Source organism: Heteronotia binoei, chromosome 7 (assembly GCF_032191835.1).
Source record: "Heteronotia binoei isolate CCM8104 ecotype False Entrance Well chromosome 7, APGP_CSIRO_Hbin_v1, whole genome shotgun sequence".
In the NCBI taxonomy this organism is placed as follows: Eukaryota; Metazoa; Chordata; class Lepidosauria; order Squamata; family Gekkonidae; genus Heteronotia; species Heteronotia binoei.
The window spans coordinates 74,247,047-74,273,154 of record NC_083229.1 but is presented as its reverse complement, the minus strand read 5'-3'; the positions used below and the strand labels follow the sequence as shown (position 1 = coordinate 74,273,154).

The window sequence follows — 26,108 nt, the reverse complement described above, 5'->3', positions numbered from 1 at the left end:
TATGGAATGTAGCCATGGTGGCAATTTCTGCCATCTTGATTCGTTGCAGTCACTGAGACTGTACTGCACCAGATATTGGCTGACACTCTGTCACCATTTTCCACTACCACTGGGTAGCCTCTCTGTCACCCGCCCACTGCAGCCTTCCCCACATTCTCGCAGGATTGGCTTGCAATCCATTTCTGCCATGCCATTGACTGATTCTGCTCTCCCTCACCCACCACCAGCCCTGTCAGGCAAGAACACTGTCAGATGGCCACTGCCCTCTGAGGGAGACAGTTCTCTGCTGGGGGCTTATGGATCACTACTGCCTCTCCTCAGGGTCCTATCTATCTCCCTTCTTCTCATTTTTCTTTCTCTCACTCCTTTCTCCCCCCCTTTTTTCTACCTCCCCCTTCTGTTCTTTCTCTCATTCTTTCTCTGTATCTCTGTCTTTCGGTCTTTTTATTTGTCTGTCTACCTTTCTACCGTTAATCCACACACACAGTAGCAGTTAACATCTCTTTAAATGACAAGGAATGTTCATTCACAGCAGGGAGGGGCCACTTCAGAGGGAGTGAAAGGGAGGCTTGCAGTGGCTTTCTTCAGTGTTAGCTGCTTGATGCTACCAGCCATTTCCTACCAGGAAGCCACTGTTACCAACCTCCAGGTGCTTGGTGTCCCCTCCCCTCTGTGAAGAAAGACTGTCCTTTTCCCAGGTTAGGAAATTTCAGATGGCAGAGATCACCTCCCCCTGAGGTGTGGGGGGGGTGGGTGGGAATTAATGCCTTCGCTTGTGTGGGTGGGAAGACAGCAAGACTGGGAGGGGGCACTTGCCCAGAGGCCTTTAGTGGTACCTTTCCAGGTTCGTGGGAAATTCCTAAGGTATCAGTACAGGCCTCTGAGGGAGAGGCCTTTCCTCCTGGTAACCACTGTTGCCAATCTCCAGGTGAGGTCTGGAGATCTCTCAGAATTACAACTATCCAGATAGATGGCAGAGATCAGCTCACCTTAAGGTGTGTGTGGGGGAGTGAATGCCTTCACTTGGGTGAATAGGAAGACAGCAACGCTGGGAGGGCACTCACCCAGCGACCTTTAGTGGTATCTTTCCAGATTGGTGGGAAATTCCTAAGAGATCACTACTGGCTTCTGAGGGAGAGGCCTTTCCTCCTGGGAACTACTTTTGCCAATCTCCAAGTGAGGGCTGAAGATCACTCAGAATTGTAACTGCTATTCACCTGTCAGAGATCAGCTCCTCTTGGGTGGAGGGGGAGTGAATGTCTTCACTTGGGTGGGGGGGAAGACAGCAAGGCTGGGGGGGCACTCACACAAAGGCCTTTAGTGGTACCTTTCCTTGTTGGTGGGAAATTCCTGGAGATTTATTTATTAATTCGATTTATATCCCGCCCTCCCCACTGAAGCAGGCTCAGAGCAGATTATGTGGTGGAGTTTGAGGAGGGCATAGAATTAGGACATAAGAGCAGGGTCTACTAGACACAAGTTCTTGCTGTGGAAACCGACTGGGTGATTTTAGACCCGTCACAGACTTTCAGCCTAACCTGCCTCACAAGGTTGTTGTTCAGATCAAGGAGACAGAATGATGTAAGCTGCTTTGGTCTCCCACAGACTGTGAAGAAATACTGTCTTTTTCCTATGTAGAGACAGCAGGGAAGAGGAAGGTGATGGAAACCTGAAGTCAGAGGGGCAGATAAAGGGATGGCTCCACCTGGGGGTTAGCTACCCTATATGTGGTTGCTTGCTACTGTTCAGCAGCAGCCACTCTATGACAGTCACTGTGGCAGAGGAGTTAGGACTTTAGATTGGAATCTGCCAGACCTAGGTTCTTGCTGTGGAAGCTGACTGGGTGATTTTGGACCAGTCACAGACTTCCAGCCTAAACTGCCTTTCAGGGCTGTTGTTCAGATCACACAGGGGAAGAGGAGAATGATGTAAACTGCTTTGGTCCTCCCCCCATTGTGAAGAAAGACTGTCATTTTCCTATGGAGAGGCTGCAGGAAGGGGGAAGGCAATGGAAACCTGAAGTCAAAGGGACAGATAAAGGGAAGGAGATAGGTTTCCAGCTCCAGGTTATGAAAATCCTGGAGATTTAAGGGGTGGGGCCTGGAGAGGGTGGGGTTTGGATAGGACCTCAGACAGGTACAATGTCATTTCCCCCTGGGGAACCACTGAAGAACACTCAGATTTACAATTGCTCTCTAGATGGCAGAGATCAGCTCCAGGAAGTCATTTGTAAATATTGTTGGAGATTGTTGATTGAAGTCATTAAAAAAATTCTGAAGAAAATTTGGTTCAGATTTTGATTTATTATTCTCTGAATGCACACATCCCTCTTGTCTGCTACCATTTTAATATACAAGAGTGTGATTTAGCTGGCTTAACTATTTTAATATGAGAAGATATACTTCCAAAACTTGATAGCTAAAAAGGCAAACATGCTGCAGTAGCTAAAAAGGTAAATGCAATTTGGGGCTATATCAACAGAAGTATAGTGTCCAGATCATGCAAAGTAATACTATCATTTTATTCTACTCTGGTTAGACCTCACTTGGAGCACTGTGTTTAGTTTTGGGTACCACAGTTTAAGAAGGTTGTTGATAAACAAACTGGAATGTATCCATTACAATGTAGCATTAGCACTTTTATCAATTTAATTAATTAATTTTAAACTTATCAGAATTTTTAATGTTAATGTTTAATGTTAAATGTAACTTTGTCTTTTGTATAATGGAAATTTGAATGATGTTGTTAGCCGCCCTGAGCCTGCTCCGGCGGGAAGGGCGGGATATAAATAAAATTATCTGTCTGTCTATCTATCTATCTATCTATCTATCTATCTATCTATCTATCTATCTATCTATCTATCTATCTATCCAGAGGAGGACAACAAAGGGTGTTTTTACATTCAGTTTGATCCAGAGTTTTAGAGCAGGGGTGTCAAACATGCAGTTTGGGGGCTGAATCAGACCCCCGGAGGGCTCCTATCAGGCCCCCGAGCAACTGGCTGTCATCTGCTTCCTTCTCCCTCTCTTGCTTCCTTTTGCATAACAGTTTGCTTTGCCAGGCTTGCTCAATTGCACAAGAGCTATAGAGCAAAACCTCTATTTTCTCCACTGGCTGAGGCTCCTCCCTTGGGGAGGAAGGGGGGGAAGGAATAGCTTGCTTTGCCAGGCTCTCTCAATCGCACAGAAGAGCTACTGAGCCAAACCTCTCTTCCTTCTATTGACTGAGGCTTCCCACCCACCCCAGTCCCTGGAGAAAGAAGGAAAGAGCCAGAGCTTCCTTTGCTCAGTTCCCTGGATCCCATGGGAGAAATACAAAGAAAGCACCTTTAAGTCCAATGAGTGCTAATTTTTTAAGCATGTTTTAAGTTTTTTAAAAATATATATTTTTGTTTGTCTGTATTCTTTATAAAATTTATATCTCTGCTATCTAATCTTAAATAGGTACACACATGGCCCAGCCCAACATGGCTTGGCCCAAGCTGACATAGCCTGGCCCCTCAAGGTCTTTTTTATGTCAGATCCGACCCTCATAACAAATGAGTTCGACACCCCTGTCTTAGAGTCTTCAAATCGCCTGCCACCGTTCCGCTTTAATTATTTGGCTTTTACATTTGTGGACTTGCTGCGCTCATTTTGCATCGCCAAACTTCTGTATTTCCTGCTGAAAGTGTTTCAGTTTGAGGGGGGGGGGGTCTCTGATCAGACGGCAGATGGAATACCAGTGCTTAGTTAAATGTATATGATTGCTTGGAAATGGTGTCAACACTGCAAAAACAATATACATTTAAATTACAAGATGAGGCAAGCAATGATATGTAAAAATTTCAAGTCAGTTCTCTTGCAAATTATTGCACCTTGTGGCTTTTGGAGGAGTCTTTTAAAATGCATGAAAACGTCTACAATACAAGTTTGAAACACTTGTAGAGAAATGACCAGATCAAAACTTGTTTTGAGAAAAACATTGCAGCAGCAGTGCCAGAACTCATCTCACCTAAATAAATGTAGATGCTTCGGGCAGCAGCAATGCAAAACAGTTGTGAGAACGTTAGGTAATGTAAAAGGTGAGTTTCCAATGCGGTGAAAGAAAGACACAAACAGTAAGTATAAAAACACCCAAAGATGATGAGGGATCTGGGGACCAAGTCCTGTGAGGAAATTTTGAAGGAGCTGAAGAAGATTGTTATCATATCACCTCTCAGATGATAGCCATCTCTAAGTATTTTGACAGGCTGTCATATAAAGAATGGTGTAGAGGTGTTTTCTGTTGCTCCAAAGGTCAGACCAGAAACTACAGAATGAAGTTAAATCAAAGTTTTCAGCTAAACATTAGGAAGAACTTCCTGACAGAGAGCAGTTCCTCAATGGAACAGGCTACCTCAGAAGATGGTGGTCTCTCCTTCTTTGGAGGATTTTACGCAGAGGCTAGATGGCCATCTAACAGCAATTTTGAATCGATTACTCACTATGAATTTAGATAGATTGTGAGAGGGAAGGCAGGAAGGGATGAGCCAGTGTTTGGCTCTTGTGGCCCTTTCTTATATGCTTAGGGTAATGCTGATCATCACCTTGGGGTCAGGAAGGAACTTTCCTCCAGGCCAGATTGGCCAAGGGATCGTGGCTTCCTCCGGCCACTGGGACAGTGGAGTGGTAAGTAGTTGTGAATTCCCTGCTTTCTGCTGTGGGGTGAGCTACATGACTCTTGTGGTTCCTTTCATCTCCATGTTTCTAAACATTTCTCGTTTACACTAGCAATGCAAGTATATTAAGAGTTTATAATTGGCTCTATCATTTCTGTTAATCAAAAAACAGCTATCAGATGGGACAAGATCCAGCTGCTTGGTTTAATATTGACCCAAGATCTGCAGTAATCACTATTAAGAAACAAATTGATCGAGAGTCAATATATGTATATAAAGGGTCTTACAGTGCAGAGGTGCTAGCTATTTGTACAGGTAAGAAAACAGATTTTCCCCATCCTTCCTTGAAATTACTCTGAATTCTGAAAATGGTATCCCTCATAATTCAAGTGTACCTTTGCTCAGACACAGATTTAATTTCATTCATTGCAGAACTGACCTACTCCTGATATTTGTAATTTACTGTAAGCAACTTGAAGTGTGTGGAAAGTCCATTAAATAAATGTGTGAACATACCCCACACTTGCAGCCAAAAATCTGGTTAGTTTTGCAAGTCCATTTCCTTGCTTTACTTTCTTCATTATCCTTTCACCCTAGAAGCTCCTGACTCCTTAACACCTTCCGCTGTAATTTGTAAAAAATTTGCTTATCAGCAAGGAAGTATTTAATGGTTTCTTAAATTGTCATTCAGCAGTAGACCCACCTATAACTCCCATTTATTTTCTGGTCATGTCTCTGGCTTGCACACATTAAATGTTACCAGCTGTAACTCAATGAGCTGTTTATACACAGAGTAAACTATTTTCCTATAATATATAGTTTATTTTAATTTGATTTTGTTGATTTTTTTTTAATCCTGTGAACACATTCTGTGTGTTTTTAATCTCTTTTGGCTTTTCAATCTGTGTGGGGTCTTATGTTAGACTTTTATGTTATGCATGCCTGCAATTTGTTGCTTGTTAGCCACCTTGAATCCATGGACCTAAGGTGGACTATAAATATTTTAAGTTAATACATAATACCTCACCAATTTTGATATAGTACGTGAACTCAAGGCTCTTCTTCTGGTTCAATCTTGGATCATTTTGCTCCACTCAGTCTGAGGGAAGTCAACAAAGTCCTCTGTACTGTGCAGCCCACTATCTGAGATCTAGATCCATGTCCATCTTGGCTGATGTGTGCTTGCCAGATGGAATTACAGGTCCCATTGCAGGAGATTATCAACACGTCCTTGATGGAAGGGACCTTCCCCACACCCCTTAAGGAGGAGGTGGTTTGCCCTTTTTGGGTAAAGACATTGAGAGGGCAGTGGCAGTACAGTTACAGGGGGGTTTGTATGACACTACCGTGTTAGACCCATTTCAGTCCAGGCCTGGGCCATGGGACAGAGATGGTACTGGTCACCCTCATGAATGATCTCCTGAGACATCTGGATTGGGGCGGCTCGACAGTGCTGTTATTGTTAGAACTGTCGGCTGCATTTGACATAGTCGATCACCAGCTACTGTCTCACCACCTCACAGATGCAGGGATTCAGGGGTTCTGCCCTTCAGTGGTTTACCTCTTTTCTCGAAGGTCAGTGATAAAGGGTGGCTATAGGAGAACAATCATCCCAGAGGCACCCATTTGTATGTGGTGTGCCCCAGGGGGCAGTTCTCTCCCTGGTGTTGTTTAACATCTACATGAGCCCCCTTGCCCAGATTGTCCAGAGATAGGGACTGGGTTGCCATCAGTATGTGGATGATATCCAGCTCTATCTATTGATGAAGGGACAGTCCAGCTGCACCCTGGATGATCTGGGCCTGGCATTGCAAGCCGTGGTGAAATGGCTCAGGCAGAGTCAACTGAAATTGTATGTAAATTGTATGAAATGACTTTTATTGTATATCTGTTTTTAATTTTTATGTTGTTTTAACTGTTGTTAGCCGCCCTGAGCCCATTTGGGGAGAATGGGATATAAATAAATAAATAAAACTTCTATTACAGAAAGCCCTTTCACAACAGCCACCGGTACCATTGTACTTACGATCGAAGATGTCAATGATAACTGCCCAGTTGTGAGCAATGAAATGAGAAAAGTTTGCACATCCAGCCCTTCAGTCACAATCACAGCAACAGATCTAGATGATCATCCAAATGGTCAGCCTTTTCAATACACCATAGTAGCACAGCCTCCAGAAGGTTCATGGACTATCAGAATAGTGAATGGTGAGTAACATTATTTGTAGAACTTGAACTTTCCCAAAATTGCACACCCTCATAGCCCTACCTCCCCATTCCAGTGCCAACTACCTGTTTGGTAGTTGTGTTTGATACCTCCTTCTGTCAATGGAGGGCCATTTTTCAGGTACTTCTGACACACAGCTGTGACGGATTGCAAGGCTTTTAGCTAAACAGCAAGAAATCAAGAGAGCTGCTAGATCCCATGACTGAGAGCTATGATGTCATACTGTTTAGAATTCTGTGGAATTTGGAAAAAAGGCAGTGACAGTTGAGATGGGAGCACAGACACACCCAAGTAGCATTCCCAAACTTCTCACCCTGAAATGGAGTCAAAATGAAACCAGTTTTACCCTCTTTTATCCCCCTTTTACATTCTTAGAGACCCATGGAGGGCTATAGGAGAATAGTTGAAGTTGTACAGCCAGTTGTACACCTCTCCACCATTTGAAGGCTGCCTTCCTTTGCAAAGGAAGGCATCCTCTGAGATGTGCGCATGTCACCGCCATCTCATTTGCCTGCCCAGGACCTGGACAGGCCCAGTGGTAGGGCTTCGGGCACCCCAGGCTGACACCTGCCATGCGCCTCCCCACCCATGCATGCCTTGCTGCTGCACTTCTACCCACGGGGAGAACAGGCTATGTGGCATGGAAGGAAGGCTGGGCGGGCTCTGGCTGAGCCAGGCCTGCTAAGTTCACTCTCGGAGGCATAGAGCACCTCTGAGAATGCTCTGCAGAGGTGTTCTCCTCTGAATCACCCTGCCTGGCTGCTGGTGGGGCGCATTCTCACACCGACACACCTCTGAGCAACACACCTAGTGATTACCTGAATCAGAGCTCTCGTAAGGATGGGGCTTTGGGAAGGAGTTCAAAAACTCAAAGGAAAACTTCTAGACTTACAACTTTAGATCCAAACCTGCAGAAAACCCCCATTCAAAAGTGGTCTTGAAAAGCGAGGAGCAACTCTGTAGCGAAAACATTTTCAGTGCCAATTCAGGAATGTTAATGTAAATGACAACCAAAAACCCAGAGCAAGACAGAAGTGAAAGCGGACTGTACTGTAAATGGTCACATTTGAAGTGCACTAAGACAGGATCTTTTGCCCAGTGTAAAATTAGCCTTCTCTTTCTTTAATTTTAGAAATTGTTCTATATATATGTGCGTATATTACTTTGGATTGTAATATATTAAAATAAATAAATAAAAATAAAATCAGCCTAGGGCAGATCTGTGAAGAAGCAGCCAGTTTGAGGGGAACTGTTGCTGGAGACTGAATTCTGATACCTCTAGAGAAAGGGGTTAGTCAAATAAAAAGATCCTCAAACAGGAAAGCTCCTTGGTGTTAAAACAGTCACACACACTTCTCAGAGAAAGCTTTTACCCAGTTGAGAGAAAGAATAGGAGTCTGGAAAGGCAGCCTGCCAAAGGGCCTGGGAGAGGCAAGAACTGTCTCATAGGCTGTCTCATAGGTAATTCTCATGGTGTATAGAGATTATCTGGAAGTTCCGACTAAGAGAGTCTTGGGAACAACAAGAGATATTAGCAGGAGAAGTAAAATAACATTGTGGGCTCTTAGAGCAACAAACAAAGTAACTGAATAAGCCATACCACTATAACATCTGTCTAGAGTGAATTAAAGTGAGGCATCTTGAACTAAGAAGTCTGTCTTGTGAAAATATCCCAACCCCCACCTGTGTTTGTGTGAATAAAGACCTGTTCTGTTTGCTGTTTGCTGTTTGCTGTTTGCTGGGGAAAGTGGATGTCACTGTAAAAAGGTAATCAGAAAATCAAAGACTGACCAAGTCTCCAATCAGGAAACGGTCTATGTCATAACAAGCATCTGAATGAGTTCCAGAACAGGCAAGGAAATAGACAAGACAGCAGCACAGCTGCAGTGTAGCACAGAAAATAAACATAAATGGTTGCTGCTTTGTTTTGTAATCAGGCAGGCTTTTAAACAGGCTGCCTCAGAGATGGGCCCTAAGTCATTTCAGTCCACTTGCTATTTAAGTTCTTAGGGTTTCTTTCACTTTCATAAGTAACAACACAAGACACATATTACTTTAATTTGTATCAGCTAGAAAACGAAGGCCATGTAATGGCAAAGATTCAAAGAAAGTGTTTCACTTCACTCAAACACCTTACCTGATTCCCAATTGTGAAATTAAATCCTTCTCAAAGAATCTCCTAGTAAAGATTCCCAAAGTAGAATTTGTCATTTAATGTCTAAAAAGAAATATTTTCCTACTTCCTAACAGAAACCTCTGCAGAACTGTCCACAGTGAGAATGACTTTTGAGATTCATGAAGTCTATGTTAATGTGATGGATAACAGAGGCAGAAGTTGTGAAAGACCACAACTAGTTCCTTTGCAAGCTTGTCGTTGTGATCAGTATGGAAGGTGTACATCTGGAGCCACACAAAGAATCACTGTCATTGTTGGTGGTAGCGCTGCTGGTGGTGGTGTGGGTGGTGCTGCTGGTGGCGGAGCAGCTGGTGGTGGAGCTGGTGGTGGAGCAGGTGGGGCTGCTGCTGGTGGAGCAGGAGGTGCTGCCGGTGGAGCAGGAGGTGCTGGTGGTGGTGGAACAGGGGGCTATGGTTGGGGAACAGGGGGTTCAGCTGGTGGAACAGGGGGTGCAGGGGGTGGAACAGGAGGCTTTGGTTGGGGAGCAGGGGGTACAGCTGGTGGAACAGGGGGTGCAGGGGGTGGAACAGGAGGCTTTGGTTGGGGAGCAGGGGGTACAGCTGGGGCAGCGGGTGGTGAAACTGGTGATTATGGTGCTGGTGGTATGGGTACAGTTGGTGGTGGAGGGGTAGATCATGGCATAGCTGCTGGTGGTGATTATGGTGGTGGTACTGGTATGGCTGCTGGAGCTGGTGATGGCACTGATTATTATGGTGGTCTTTCTGGGACAAGACAGCAGGGAGGAACAATGACAGTTAGTGCTGCTGCTGTTGGTCTGATGTTTCTCGGAGCATTAATATTTGTATGTAAGTATTTCTTCACAACACAATTGCTAGTTTTATAGCTTGTACTCCTTCAAATATAAGACCTCCTTTTATATAGCCTTTTCCTGAAACATCACTCTTTACATAAGTGTCTTATGCATCTTCTCTTGAAATTAGAATGTGCTTTAAACAATGTGAGAGTTTGCAGTTCATTAGCACTGTGGTTATGTACACATGTTTACTTTTAACCAAGCTTTGGTGGTTCTTTCAAGTGCTGCATTTCATACCAAGATTTGTGATATAACAACTGATTCAGAATGCAGAATGATTGCAGAGCTCTTTTTTTCATTTCTGAAAAACCAAAATGCCTCATACACAGAAATTTCTGGGTGCAGCATTGAGTCTCTGCAACAGATCCAAGGATCACTTATATCCACTGATGTGACGTATAAATGGCAGCCAGGAGCAGCTGTTGTGCCTGAGATGGGAGCATGGTTAGATTGGATTTGGGCACTATGATGATATGTGTACTTCCTGGCCCTGAAGTAATGTCCTGACAGCTGATTTGATTAAATTGTATTCTCAGTTAAATATTCAGCTTTGTTTGTCCATTGCTTTTTTGTGAAAATAAAGGTAATGAAGAAAATGTTTTTCATAGTACACATAAAAATAGTCAGAATAAGATGGCCATGTTCCTGGTTCTAAGCAATTAAAAGCAAAAAATGTTTACATCAACCATATGAAAGTCCAATAGATAGGGATTGCTTAAGAGTGTTTGACTAGAGAAGTTTTAAAACTGTCAAAAATGGCAGCTAGACCAGTTTTGGCATGTACTGGGGAAAGGCTAGGGACTTGCTTTTTTGATGAAATCTTGGAATTCAGAGAACCTGACTGACAGATAACTTTAACATCATAACACTACAAATGGAGGACCTTCAAGTACTTGTTGCGGAACTCATTTCTCCTTCCCCCACTCTTTCTTCTTTTCCTTTCCTGAAAGCTGCTCCTCTTCTCCTACTCTCCTTCCCACCATCAGCTAACCTATCTTTGTTGGCTCACTTGTCTTCATGTTTCCTCTTTCCTTACACCTGGCAGCCTGTACTCAGAAAAACTATGGCCCAATCATATATTGTCAGCCAGTCTCTCAGTGAGCTTCTGTGACAGAGTGCCGATGCAAACCTGGGTCTCTCAGATCTTAGTCTAAAATTCTAACCACTACACTTCACTAGCATTTGCGGAGTGGCTGCTGTTGAACAGTAGCAAGCAGCAAATCCTTGGTGTGTCATTTAATCATGTGGTAGCAGGTCACCTGGTGGTTGCTGCCAGGCCTGGCCTTCCTGGAGAGGGTCCTGCCCCCTCCCCCTGCCTTTTACTGATAGAAACCAAGGGTTGACTAGTGTTCTGGCTGCATAGCAATGGTCAGTGAGGGCATTCATTTCTTAGAGCTAAAAGTGTAGCTTCTGTTGTTTAGAGGGGTGTTTGTTCTAGATTTCAGATGTTCTACAAACCTGGGTTGTTTTCAAATTTATAGAACAATCTGCCTTGTTTGTTCATGGTTCCAACTAAGGCTATGGGGGTTGCCAGGAGGAGAGGGGAAAGGAAATGGTGTCCTGAGGGGAATACAGGGAAGAGTCAATGTGGGTTTTCCACCACACAACTGGCCTTGACCTGATGGTCAGCACTAGGGATGCCAGGTACCTCCTGTCAACTATTGGGGGGTGTAGGAGGTTACTACAAAGAGAAGCCTAGGCTGGTGTTGCCAGCAACACAGCAACATCACTTTCTGTGCACACTGGAAAAGATGTCATCACATTGCCATGGTGATTAAAGGGCTGGAACACTTTCCCTATGAAGAAAGGTTGAAACGCTTGGGACTCTTTAGCTTGGAGAAATGTCGACTGCGGGGTGACATGATAGAGGTTTACAAGATAATGCATGGGATGGAGAAAGTAGAGAAAGAAGTACTTGTCTCCCTTTCTCACAATACAAGAACTCGTGGGCATTCGATGAAATTGCTGAGCAGACAGGTTAAAAAGGAAGTACTTCTTCACCCAAAGGGTGATTAACATGTGGAATTCACTGTCACAGGAGGTGGTGGCAGCCACAAGCATAGCCACCTTCAAGAGGGGTTTAGATAAAAATATGGAGCAAAGGTCCATCAGTGGCTATTAGCCACAGTGTGTGTGTATATATAAAAATTTTTGCCACTGTGTGACACAGAGTGTTGGACTGGATGGGCCATTGGCCTGATCCAACATGGCTTCTCTTATGTTCTTATGCCAAGGACATGGAGATGCTCTGGTATTTGGGCAAATACTATATGATAAAAGTCATTTTTACAATGGAGTTTTTGCCCAAATACTAGAGCATCTCAACATCATCAGTGATGTGATGACATCACTTCTGCTGCACACCAGAAGTGACATTGTAGCATTGCTACCATCACAGATTTAGCCTACTTTTTTACCATTAGATCCCCCACTGGCCAGCTGATTGGCACTAGGGGGACAGGCTCTGGGGGAAGTGATCTCCCACCCTAGTGGGGGCCTGACAACCCTAGCCAGCAGTGTGCAATGAAGCTTGACCCAGTCCAGGGGCTGGAGCTGCCCTTGGTTTTCTCAGCAAAAACCTGTCAGAAGGAAGGAGGGAGGGAAAGCTGAAGACAAGGGAACAGATAAAGGTAGCTTGGTTGGTGGGTAGGTAAGAGGAAGAAAATGGAACTTTTAAGGAAGTGTAAAATAAAATGTGATGTGCTACACACAAGTCCTTTTGGGTCTCCCACTTGTTTATTTCTATTGTCTTAATATTTGGGTCTCAGAACTTACTAGTCATGAGCAATATTAGTCATACAATGTTTAATTTGTATTCTGAGTTAAATATTCAGTTTAATTTTTAATAACCTTTGTTTCTTCCTTCTATTTCCACCAGTGGTTCCCATTCTGATGTCACAGAGCAACTGTTGTGGCTATTGTGGGGGTGGCCCTTCTGGTGGAGTTGGAGCTGGATTTGAACCTGTGCCTGAATGTACAGAAGGAGCAATTCATTCATGGGGGATTGAAGGAGCACAGCCTGAAGATCGGGTTGGTTCAGAAACCTATAGCCTATTGTATACCAAGTGTTGAGTGTCTAAAATGAAGACACAGGGTCTATAGGCTACCCAACTTGCATTTAATATGTGACCCTGTGCTCACCTTAAAAATAGCTTTTGGGGGAGGAACTGGTTCCCAGGTATGCATGGCAGTGAGAGAAGCTTCATAATTCCTTCCCTTCCATCCCATGTCCTTTCTACATGTTTCCAGGACAAATATGTAAGACAAACAGCTTGTCTTCCATAGCCTTTTTCTGCTAGCAAAAACATAAGGGATGGCAGGGAAGAAATGATGAAGAAACCACCTCACTACCAGGCATGCTTGAGAACCAGTTTGCTCTCACAAAGATACACACTGTTGTTAGGAGAGTTCAGGCCACATGTTAAATATGAGTTGGGTTGGAAGTTTTCCCCAACACAACTTACATTAAATGTATCTTCTAATCAGACCCAATATAACTATTATATCCAATGTTGCACAGACACAGACAGTGTTAGCAATCCATTGCATTCCTTTTCATGGCACCTTTGCACAAAAGCTGTTACTTTTAAGTAAGCATTTAACATGCTCCAGGGCTAGTCCATAAGGAGAGATATTGCTGGATTTTTAATAAGGGATGTGACACTACATTAAGTGCCTTGTGGACACCCCAGTTTCAACTCTACTTGTAGTTCAATGCAGAAAAGGGATGGCTGAGAAGCACAAAAGTGTCCTAATGTAGAAGCCACCAAAGATTTATGGTATATCAGAAAAAGCCTTCTAAACATAAACAAATGAAATGTTCTTCCTGGACAAATTAACAGTATTTGGGTACAGTTATTGCTTTTTTTAAGGCTTGCAACAGCATATAGATCTTGCAAGCAACATAGCTCAGGCATTAATGGACAAATAACTTCTGTATCAAATGGAATAAGGTAGTGGAAGATCCCTTAAACAACAACAAACAGTTATTATCCAGTAGCTTAAGGCACAATCATGGGTTGTTTTTAATGCTATGGAAACAGAAGAGCTATCAATTTTCAGACTCTTTAATATAAAGGACTTCCACATGGAAACAGTTTCCGTTATTGCACCACACTGAGTGCATGCACACATACACACACAAATCTCAACAGCTAGTCTGCAGAAATCTCTAGCATTAACAATTACCTCCTTATATACAATCCTGCCTGCACAAAGATTTCTGTTCTGTTCACAGTTCTTTGAACCATGACAAAAGTGTGTATTTAAATGCACTGTTGTTGTTGTTTTCAGGATGTTTCGAATATGTGTGTGCCAGTAAAAGGGGCAACGAAAGGTGAATTTGCTGACTCCTCAGGCAAGTAAAGACACAACTTCTCTGTAACTGTGACTTCAGTAAATAACCAAGAGGAAAGGCAGGATATACATATTTTAGTAAATAAAATTAATAACAAAATAATATTATTCTCTCCTTTTTTTGTAACTAATACTTTGATATACAAGACTGTTTTGGATGGGCCACCCAGTTCCACAATCCTGCTAAGCCAGTTTGAGCCTGTTTGCTAGAGTCAGTTTGGTGTGGTGGTTAAAAATGGCAGACTCTAATTTGGAGAACTGGGTTTAATTCCCCACTCCTCCACAAGCAGCCAGCTGGGTGACCTTGGGTCTGTCACAGTTCTCTCAGAGCTATTCTCTCAACAGCAATTTTCTCAGAGCTCTCAGTCCCATCTACCTCACAGGAGAAGAAGGGAAGGAGATTGTATGCCATTCTGAGTCTTCTAGTGCAGGGCAGGCTATAAATCCAACTCTTCTTCTTCTACTTGATTTCCCATGGATTTAAATCTTGTTAGTTCTGCCAAACTGTTAACTGAGAGACAGTGTGGTTGAAATGCCGGGCTTCAACCAGAAAGACAGGAATTCGAATCCCCACATGAAGCTTGCTGGACGAGCTTGGACCAGCTACCATACAGGGGTGTTCTGAAGATAAAATGGAGGAGAGGAAGTCATGTGCAGTCCCTGGGATGCTGAAGAAAGAGTGTTTTAACCAATTTATTGATAGCATATGGTTACAGAACTTAATTTCCCTTCGTTGCTTCAACACTAACCCATATGACTTTTCAATCCCCCCTCCCTCCAATATAGACTTCCCCGAGGTTATAGATTCTAATTCAATACTAAAGATACATCTGACTAATCAAAATTCATTATATAAATATTTTCCCCCCCTTCTTGCTTCTTAGTTTGTTTGTTTTTTCCCCATTATTACTAAAAAATTGTCCAATGTCTTCTTACATTCGACTCTTTCTCTATATATTCTTTAAACTTCCTCCACTCTTTTTTAAATATCTCCAAATCATAGTCTCTTAATGTTCTAGTTAATTTATCCATTTCACTCCACGATAGAACTTTCATAGTCCAATCCCATTTATCCGGTATTTTTTCTTGCTTCCAAAGCTGCGCATACAATGTCCTAACAGCTGATAGCAGGTACCAAATTAGAGTCCTATCTTGGATGCTGAAGAAAGAGTGGAATAAAAATTAGCAGGGCTTTTTTGTAGAAAAAGCCCAGCAGGAACTCATTTGCATATTAAGTCACACCCCTTGATACCACCATTGTTTTGCACAGCAGAAACTCACTGGCATAATTGGCCAAACCCCCTGACACCAAGCCAGCTAGAACTTTGTTCCTGTGCATTCCTGCTTTAAAAAAACCATATTCATGGATATCAATGCATCTGTCCAGTGCTCAGTAAGAGGTTTAGCAAGTAGTTTATCTTTCTATCTTCAAACTGAAAGAGCATTTATAAGAAAGAAAAGAATGTTACAACAAATTAGATGTGTGATGTGCATGGCATGCCGAGAATTGTCCTTAAATTGAACTCATCATTGCATGCTTATTTCAAAATCCTCTTCAGAATTTGGATTCTTTTAATAAATTATTCTGCATGAACATTTACAGTGATTGTTTTCAAAATGCACTTCAGTCCTACCCTGGAATTTGTACTCTTTCCAATCCAACATGAGTAGATCAATATTCCAGCCCTGTTAATGGCGACATGTGTCCCTCCAGTAGTGGAAGAGAGATGAAATAATCTTGTTTCATGGAACAGCCTTGCTTCTTTCATTTCTTTCTTCCACTTCTTTTAATCAGGGGAGATGTACAATGCAGAAAACAAGGTCCATAAGCAGCAGTGGAGGACCATGCTGAGGCTAGCCTTTTTATTTTTAAAATGGCTGCTTGTGCTTTGCTGTCAAGTCATACAAGGAGAGTGCTCATATCTAGGGTTGCCAAATACCTACTGGCAGCCAATAGGGGATGGGGAAGATTTACCAGGAGCATGAGCAAGGCCCAGCCGACACTGCTGCATGATGACATCACTTCTGACATGACCCAGAAGTGACATCATCACACAGCAACGTCAGGCAATGTTCTGGTATTTGGGCAAAAAAACCTTTATGACAAATGTGGCTTCTATTACAGAGTTTTTGCCCAAACACCAGAGCATTGCCCCAAGAAGTGATGTAGACACATTGTTGCAACATCAACTGGGTCTCCTCTTTTTCTAGGTAAATCTCCCTGGCAGCCAACTGATCAGCAGCGGAGAGGTGGGGCCTGGCAATGTGGAATTCGGGTCTGGCAACCCTACTCATAATAGCAATAATTAGATTCGCAAGGCAGCACAACCATAGGCAAGGTCACAGTAACTATGTAATGGAGATGCAACATTCTTGGAAACACAAGCTTAATCCGTGTCATATGTTGTCATAATTTTCTAGATACACATACACAAATGCTGAAAAAATATGACTTTCCTACCACAAAAGGGCTGTTTTAAGGGAAATGGCTGGATCCTGAGCAACAGCATCATGAAAGCACATTCTTGACTTTATTGACACTATTGGAAATAATGAATAAGTATGTGACTGTAACCCAGATCTCTGTAATAGAGGCTTCATGGCAGAGATACTTCAACCCACAAAGTGGGGAGTCCTTTTGATTAGAGCCAGGTCTCAGATTCAGCAGGAGCTCACAGGAGCACAGCTCCTGAACCTTTCTGACAGTTCCCCCTCTTCCTCCCCACCTACCTTGTCCATTGAATAGTAGGTGCATCTGCACAACAATCCCTGGATTAGGAGAGTGGGCAGCCAGTCAGCCACCAGGGGCTTTGCCATGCTCCCAGCAATCCTCATTAACCCCTGGAGAAGCCCATGCCACCCTTTCTTCACTTCTTATGTGATTTGGGCAGTGGGTGGCTTGCTGGCCTTTTGACTGGGGAGGGGGCAGCCCAGGAGAGCCCCAGGCAAGCAAGGCCTGCTTGGGCTGGCTGGATCTCACTTGCCTTGGGGGGGGGTCTTCTTTCTTGCATCGGGTTGCTTTTGGCTGAGGGGGTATGCTAATGAGTTATGCTAATGAGTTGCACCACCTATTTTTCTACAAAACAACCCCTGATTAGAACTTAGTACTATGCATAGCAAAATAACGTAACTGAAGCTAAAGTATGATTTCATACACAAGCAGGCATATGCTGTCCCTCTAAAATCCAATTCATATTTCCACATGCATGCAGCCATTATCTGAAATATTTCTTTGTCCACAGAGAGAGTTAACAGAATAAGGAATGGCTTGAAACAACTTCAGTATCAATAGCAAATAAAACAGCAATATCTAAGCCATGTGTGACAGGCCACAGGCATATGCATGCTTAGAGGCAATGCATATGAGTGACAGCTAATGGAACTCACTCTGATTCAGAAACTGCAGCTAACTGTTGAGAAAGGAGATCAGTTAGAAAGTTTGAGAAGCAGTTGGAGAGAAGAGGAGTTGGAGATTGGATGGAGAAGGGAGTGGTTGCTTGTATCATAATGCCCCTGTATAAATCGATGGTGCGGTCTCATTTGGAGTACTGTGTGCAGTTCTGGTCGCCGCACCTCAAAAAGGATATTATAGCTTTAGAGAAGGTGCAGAGAAGGGCAACTAGAATGATTAAAGGGCTGGAGCACTTTCCCTATGAAGAAAGGCTGAAACGCTTGGGACTCTTTAGCTTGGAGAAATGTCGACTGCGGGGTGACATGATAGAGGTTTACAAGATAATGCATGGAATGGAGAAAGTAGAGAAAGAAGTACTTTTCTCCCTTTCTCACAATACAAGAACTCGTGGGCATTCGATGAAATTGCTGAGCAGATAGGTTAAGACGGATAAAAGGAAGTACTTCTTCACCCAAAGGGTGATTAACATGTGGAATTCACTGCCACAGGAGGTGGTGGCGGCCACAAGTATAGCCACCTTCAAGAGGGGTTTAGATAAAAATATGGAGCACAGGTCCATCAGTGGCTATTAGCCACAGTGTATGTGTGTATATAACATTTTTTGCCACTGTGTGACACAGAGTGTTGGACTTGATGGGCCGTTGGCCTGATCCAACATGGCTTCTCTTATGTTCTTATGAGATGCTCTTTCGTGTGAGAAAAGCCTAATAAAAACAGAGTCTGTGTCAGTCAGTGTGGAGTGGCTTGGAATATATGAGAGATTCTATTGGGAGACTGTTCCCAAAAATACAAAGTCTCTCTGTGTGTAAAACAAAGAATCACATCTTGAGAGGGAATTTTAGTTCTCCAGTGTTAAGGCTTACTGTCCAATGGGAGAAGACTGTCAGTCTGAAAGATCAGGATTTGGCAAAGGGTGTGAAGTGGCATTGAAAGATCCTCAAATGCCAAAGTCCCAGGTTATTTATCTTAAAAAGGAGATAATAATGGTCTTGCCAGAGAAAAGAGGTCTACAGGGAAGACCTAAATCTTAACCAATCTCAAAACTGTATAATTATCAAGTATAAAGTTTAAAAAGGAAATCAGTGCCAACCAACCTCTTAGACTACGCATTATATAACATCATCTAAAGCTTCAGTGAAAGTCAAACAACATGAAGTGTAAAATCATCTCTTGTGATGTCAGCAATCTCAGAGGCAGTTCTGTGTCTGCCTACATATTCCTAATTCCAAACCATATATACATATCGATTCTCTTCCATGCTAGTCAGTTCAAAGAAACCCAGAGTTGTTTAAATCTTGCCCCTTGTGCAGATTTCTGAAGGGAAATATTTGACAGCTGAAGCAATGACAGGGTTATAATTTTAGTGTGGTGATAAAGTGGTTGCCTTGTCACACCATGGTTTAGAACAAATGAAGGTCATGTGGTTTTAACACTGTAGAATGAGTGTTTTTAGAAAGTGGGTGGGACCCTGTAGGACTTTCACCAGTAAGGCTTCTGACTGGTCATTGGAGATCTGATTGGCTGTACAGATTTTTAAAAACATTGCATTGGCATTCGTTGCCACCACAGCACAAGGAAGGTAAACTGTGGCAGCAATTTTGTGACTGTGCCCACCAAGCTATGTCAGTAGTCCAGAGAATCCCAAAGGCTCAAAAAAGTTTGGGATACCTGCTGTAGAATTTAAAGGAATGTCACTAAATTGTACATTCTATCGCTACATTAACTGCATAGATCCATTAACCACATAGATCTCTAGCACTTAGTGCCCCCCCTCCAGAATGAGAGCACTTGCATGTGAATAGTAATGTTCACATGCTGCTAGCATTGAAAGTGGCTCTTCCAAATGAATTAGGTCTGAATCCACTTGAATTTATCTCAGTATTGGTTAGTAGTCTGCAATATGTGACAATTACACAATTCCCTGTTCTTGTGAAAGTGTTAAATAGGGTGGGTGTTTTTCCCATTTCCAGATATTTACACAACAAAGTATGGAGATGGAGGAGTGGTAAGTTCAGAAGAAACTACAGCACTAGGAGCAGGAGCAGCCAAAGGTTATGGAACAACTGTGGATTATGGAACTACAGGCTATGGAACAACAGGAAGAAAAGAAATATATGGAGGGACAATGAAAGAATACAGAGAGAGTGGAGTGAACATGGCATTCTTAGACAGTTATTTTTCTGAGGTAACCCATTTTCATTTTTCAGTCCTTACTGTCTTCATAAACTGATTATGTCACTACTAGGAAGAATAATGTATAATCTCAGGTAAACAGAAAAACACTGAAAAAGTAAGAAATATTGTAATACAGAGACAGAAAACAGATGACAGTATGATAGAAATAAATTTGGTATGTCTTTCTAGAAGCTAAACCATATTTTTGTTTGAAGTAAAGTTAATATATCATCAACAAAAAGTAAAGAGATATGCCGCTACCTTTTTATTAATTAGTATCATGCTGATAATTAAGTACTTCAGTTAGATTGTGAGTTAAACAAATCATTTTACTTGAGGAGTTCCATGTTTTCCAAATCGTGCTTTGCTTTCAGATCTCAGCACTGAGCAGGCAGTCTTCTGATTCATTTTAAACAGTTACTGCAATAACCAACTCCATGTCAGTTTGAGACACAGATATGAGAATGCAGAAATCCATTGGACAGGCTGTGCTAATTGAACTATTAAGATCAAAACAGGGATAAGATCTTCCCCATGTGTTTGCACATTCAGACAGATTCCTCACTAGCAGTTGCTCCACCCCCGGACTTCTGCTTTCCCTGGCTCAAGTGATTGATTCCCCACCAGTTGCTGCGTGGGTGCATTTGGACCCGCAGCTCCCTCCAATTTCCCTCGCAGCTTCCTGATTACAAAAAACCAAGAGCAACTCCTAGTGAGGAATCAATGTTACTTTTGCCCATACATGGCACCAACTTGGATCAGAGCTATGCACAAAGGGCAGAGGGAGCTTTTAACTATTTTAGCCCCACATGGTTTTATAAACTGAAGTCAGGTTCCCTGAGCTGTTAAAAAAAACCTAAACAAAATATCAATTTGTATTTTTCCCCCCTTTAGATGACTATGAACAGCAGGGGGACAATTTCAGTTACTGAAACCATGTTGGGGTGAAAGGGCTAAACTTAATCTCTCATCTGTGCATGACCCCAATCTGAATCAAGGCCATGTGCAGTCATAACTAGGGATGGGCACAAACAGGGAAAAGGTGGTTCATTTTGGTTTGTGGCATGCCTGGTTCCTGAGCCACAAACTGTCACAAACTTTTAAGAGCTAAACAAACCAGTTCAATTCATGAGGTTCATAACGTCGTAGAACAGCATGCTAGACATCAATCTTGCAGGAGATTTCCAGCTGACTCTCCTCTACCTGCTCTCAAAGTATGGTGAGTATTGGATTTATGGGGTCCAAGGCTCATCACTTAATTGAACAGGATAATAATATTCAACCAAGTCTACTTGTTCTGTGAGCATCAGTCCTATACATATGCTAAGAGGAGGCTTTGTTGTGCTTGCATAGGGCAGAAATATTGGCTGTTCTGTGATTTCTTGGAAGTGAAGAAAAGGTACAGAGTGTGGTTTTAGGGCACTGAATTCGGCTTCCTGAAGATCTCTGGTTAGGGGTGTGCATTCAGTATATACCAAACTGATTAAATACCCAAATAATACCTTACTGGTATTATTCTCTAATCTGATTTGGCTACCAAATAGGAAGAAGCTGAGTCATGCTGCAGCTGCACAACTTGGTGAGTGAACTTTGGCATTGAAAGGGACCACATCCCTTCACATGCCTTTTATTCTCCATTGGAGACAATGGAGGATGGTGGCTCCTTCTTTGGAGGCCCATAGAATTGGACTGCCTGGTCCAATTGATTTAAAACTTGGGGGGAGGGGGCAGGAGAGGCACCAGCAGCTATGCTGCAAGTTTGATGCCTCTACCTAAAAAAAAACAGTCCATCCGAGCTCCAGATACCCCCAGATCAATACTTCATTATAGCTTTGGAGCATTTTGCCTTTGGAGTTCACTCGCTGCAGCATGAAGTCATGCTGTGACTTGGAAAAGACATTTAAAAGAGCCGTATCCCTTGTAAACAAAGGAGGATGGGAGCACCTTCTTCTAGAGTCCATAGAACCCCCTGGTCCAACCTTTTTGAAACTTGGGTGTTTTTTTTAAAAGGGGGGGGTTGTATTGTGTGTGTGTACATGAATGCCTGGAAGTCATGACAACTTCTAGCAACCCCTACTGGGGCATGGACAGGATAGTGGTAGATACAGCATACCTCTGCCTCCCAGTCCTGATATTCCAAGGAGGTCTCCCATTCAAGTACTTGCCAGGGTCAACCCTTCTTAGCTTCCAAGAACTGATTAGATTAGGCTTGCCTGAGCTATCCAGGTCAGGGCAAAATTTGGGAGATGGGGTGAGGAGAGGCACCAGCAGCTATGCCACAAATTTGGTGCCTCTACCTCAAAAAAGCCCTCCCCACAAGCCCATAAGCTATAATACAGCTGAATAAATTCTGGTTTCCCAATTATTTCCCAAATCCCAATACCATACTGATACTGGGATTCAGAATATCAGGAAATACCAAATTGTTTGGGGTTCAATATACCCAAACCTGAAAAAAACCTGATTTTTTTTCACATCGCTATATCTGGTTTTACTTTTTAAAGTAAGCTTCAACAACTATGTTTCAAAAATATGCTTGAAAATATGTAATATCAGTAGGAATCTCAGAAGCCAAAAAAGTAGCTATAGAGTTTCACTGGGTGGAAGTGAGGCTTTAGCCCCTGACTACTTTCTATGACCACAAGGCCAAAATAAATTGTACTTCATATACTGTATGCATTGGAGAAATTATCCACATTTTGATACTTTAGATAGATTTTAGGATTTGACTGTTCTTAGCATTTCCTGTACACTGAAGTCTTCATTTTTTAAAACAAAAAATTGAGCACTCTGAAAAACTGATGAGCAGTATCCATTTCTAAAGTCACTGGGCACAGAATTCATATGAAAACACTTTTCCTCAGGTCATAATATAATATGGAGTAAGTTACCTAAATAGATCTGTTGCATCCACTTTTGCCATTGATACTCAACATATTCTCTCTGCTTTTCAATCTTAATCCATTTTATCTTTTGGTGGTAATTTTGATTCTCCTGACCATGTAAATGACAAGTGAATAAGAATGATCTAATTCTGTGTTTATTCTCTTTCTTTATTTTTAGAAAGCATTTGCCTATGCAGATGAAGATGAAGGCAGACCTGCGAATGACTGCCTACTGATATATGACCATGAGGGTATAGGAACTCCTGTTGGTTCCATCGGCTGTTGTAGTTTTATTGGAGATGATTTGGATGACACCTACCTGGATACATTGGGACCAAAGTTTAAGACACTAGCAGAAATCTGCTTAGGTGTTGAAATTGAGCCCTTCCCAGATCCCAACTCACCTTGGCCATCTGTTCCCAATCCTGAAATAGATATGAATCTTCCACCACCAGGAACAACCATTGTTGTTAATACATCTTCATCTGTGCCTCCACCAATACCTCCACCAATGTCTTCACCATTGCCTACTGCTCTTGGTGGTACAACAGTTGTTACTGAAAATACCTATACAACTACTTCCACAGTACAACCTCCACCAAGGCCTATACCTGACCCAGTACTCCACGGTAATGTAGTGGTAACTGAGACATATACATCTGGACCAACTCTGAAACCTCCCACAATTAGTGTTGATCCGTTGTGTGGATCAAATGTTGTAGTCACAGAAAGAGTGGTTGGTCCAGCCTCAGTCGCTGATTTCCATGGCATGATAGATATCCCTGATATACCAGATGGATCAAATGTAGTGGTCACAGAAAGGGTTATTGCACCTAATTCAAGGATACCCACTTCTATGAGCATTCCTGATCTAGCTGATGGATCTAACGTAGTTGTGACAGAAAGAGTGATTCGACCCAGCAGTACCATGCAAGGCAATTTAAGTATTCCTGCTGAATTATCAAGTGCACGTAATGTGGTTGTTACAGAAAGAGTTGTGTCTGGGGCAGGAGTAGGTGGTGTGGGTGGCATGGGGGGGATAGGTGGCTTCTCAGGCCAGATGCTCAGTCCTGATAATCGCTTCAGCCAGACAATGGGATCTGCTTCCCCTGGTACCTCTCGGAGAAGGGTAACAAAGTACAGCACAATACAGTATTCTAATCAGTAAGACCGCTTGCAGTGTTGTATTATCACAAGGCTCAACATTTGCAATGTTTTTAGATTTGCCACAGCATGGCATTTCTATTATTTATACTTAGCAAATCACACCAAGGGAAGAATTTAGTATCTGAGAAAGGCAAGGCTATCCGGTTCCAATGACTAATACAGAGTTAATGGCAATATAGGGAAAGCATGGGTACATTAAGCATAGGTTCATTTTTTTTCAAACATTACAGAAGCCATTTGCACAGCTTTTTGTATATACCTACTGCTATAGAGCATTGTTAGTCCATCACGCCATCACCATACAGTTATTCAGTCAAAGTGCCCTGTATTTGCCTACTGTGGTATTTTCTTCTACTACTACTTTTTTGCCACCATGAAAAAGAAATGGAACTGAACTCAAAGTAGCTTTTAGAAACAGCTTGGAATATTCACTGAGCTGTTTCATTCCATTTTTAAATGTGTTCCTCTTATTTTATAGTGCTTGTGTAGAATCTGTTCTTAATAACTCCAGGTGCAACATGTAGTTCAGTTCATTCTTAAAGCTCTCTGGTGGGAGAACATGAAGCAGCAAAATATCAAAGTGTGGTCAGAAGGAAGCAGATTGCATTCATTGAATTCAAATGACTTACTGAGATCCTTTGTAATATTACAGGTCATCAATACAGCAGTTTTGTAGTGATCATGCATGCCTCTAGCAGATTCCAGATAGTTTCCAATTCAAAGAAAATACTACATGCCATGGCAATCTATAAATGAAAATGGTACACTTAACATTTAAGTACCATCACAAAACTCCACCTCCGCTCTTTAAAACTTGCTTTGATAACGTATCTGAACATGCACTCTTCTATATACCCCCACAGCTAGGCCTGAACCTGAAACAATTAGCCTTATCAAGCTATGCTTCCAATTCCTCAAACTGTGCATAACAGATCAATCTTAGTAGCCTTCTCTTTAGTTTACTATGGATCTTACGGCTAAGTGACATATCAGCAGATCAAAAACAGTTATTGGGATGATGAGCTTTTGCTATAAAATCAAGAGTGAAGCAGACAGATGATATAGAAATTATATAGAAAGGGTACATAATACTACAGTTTGAAAATAAAGCTAGATATATTAAATATGCTCTACCAAGCAAGTATTTCCTAATAATTAAGTTATTAACTTTTAACCTACTAACAGTGCACTATAAATTTCTACATGCTGCTGCAAAACACTAATCGTACACACCCTTACTCATAGTCTCACTGAACTCAGGAGGAAATAATTTTTAAATAAACAGTAGGATTACAAAGCACAGATCTTTTCTATGTTGTTTACTGCTTTCAAGGATAACTTAAAAATAAAATACTGAAAATATAGACTATATTAGCTAGGATTCAAAGAGCTATTGATTCCATTGTTTGCTATGCAATTAAAGGTTTTTGGAATTGGATTCCATTGCTTGTTATAACTTTATTGTAGATGTTCTTCCATCAGCTATGAGGTATGACTGTTTGAGAAACACATGGCCAAAGTTTCCTTGAGCTTGTTCAAATGGTTCTTTGGGTTCTGGCTTTCATGTTTTAGTTATGTACCATATGTAAACTAAAGTAGACAGCACAACAGTAGTGTAAATACAATAGAATTTTTCTTAACTAGGCTATACTAATATATTCTCTATCCCTTTGATGATCATTGTTATTTGGATAGACATATATGGAACAAGGTTGAGGATTTTTAGTTACTTAGGGCTGTTTCCCATGCTGCATTTCACTACCTATGTTTTAAAAATGTGTGTTGATGAGAGTCAGAAAAATGGATAGATACTTAGAAGTTCCTCACATTAGACATGTCAGATATGAATACAAGGCCACTGTCTCGCTACTGCATTCTTATCAGGTACTTACAAGTCACTTTCCTGATGTTACAAAGATGTCTGGCTATTTCCCTGCACACATTCTAATGATGGAAACAGAATTTCAGAAGCCACCTGTTCATTTAGATTTCTTTGGATAAGTTCAGTTTTAGAAGCTTTTGTCTCACATTCTTTCAAGGCTTATCTACACTATAAACATTTATCAATTTTAGACCATTTTACATTGACTTCCTCCCAAGAGGCCTGAAACTGTAGTTTATGTGGATTCTGAGAAATTTGTTAGAGATCCCTTACTTCCAACTACAGATCCTGGGAAGACAGAATGCTCTCCGTGTGATGTAGATATGCCTTGTCTGTTCTGTGTACCAACTATGCCTACTGTCAGGGATAATCCCA

The 26,108-nt window shown here is 42.0% G+C and overlaps 1 protein-coding gene across 1 annotated transcript in view; it reads left to right on the top strand.

Moving 5' to 3' along the window:
* The window catches only part of LOC132575252 (desmoglein-1-like), a 64,538-nt gene extending 40,581 nt beyond the window's left edge, over window positions 1–23,957 (top strand). The window contains exons 10-16 of the mRNA XM_060243859.1: window positions 4,812–4,954; window positions 6,626–6,847; window positions 9,117–9,848; window positions 12,735–12,886; window positions 14,150–14,213; window positions 19,595–19,809; window positions 22,863–23,957. Of these exons, the coding sequence (XP_060099842.1) occupies window positions 4,812–4,954; window positions 6,626–6,847; window positions 9,117–9,848; window positions 12,735–12,886; window positions 14,150–14,213; window positions 19,595–19,809; window positions 22,863–23,852 (2,518 nt within the window). The 3' untranslated portion in view covers window positions 23,853–23,957. The remainder of the gene's footprint in view (window positions 1–4,811; window positions 4,955–6,625; window positions 6,848–9,116; window positions 9,849–12,734; window positions 12,887–14,149; window positions 14,214–19,594; window positions 19,810–22,862) is intronic.
* Window positions 23,958–26,108: the final 2,151 nt, after the last annotated feature.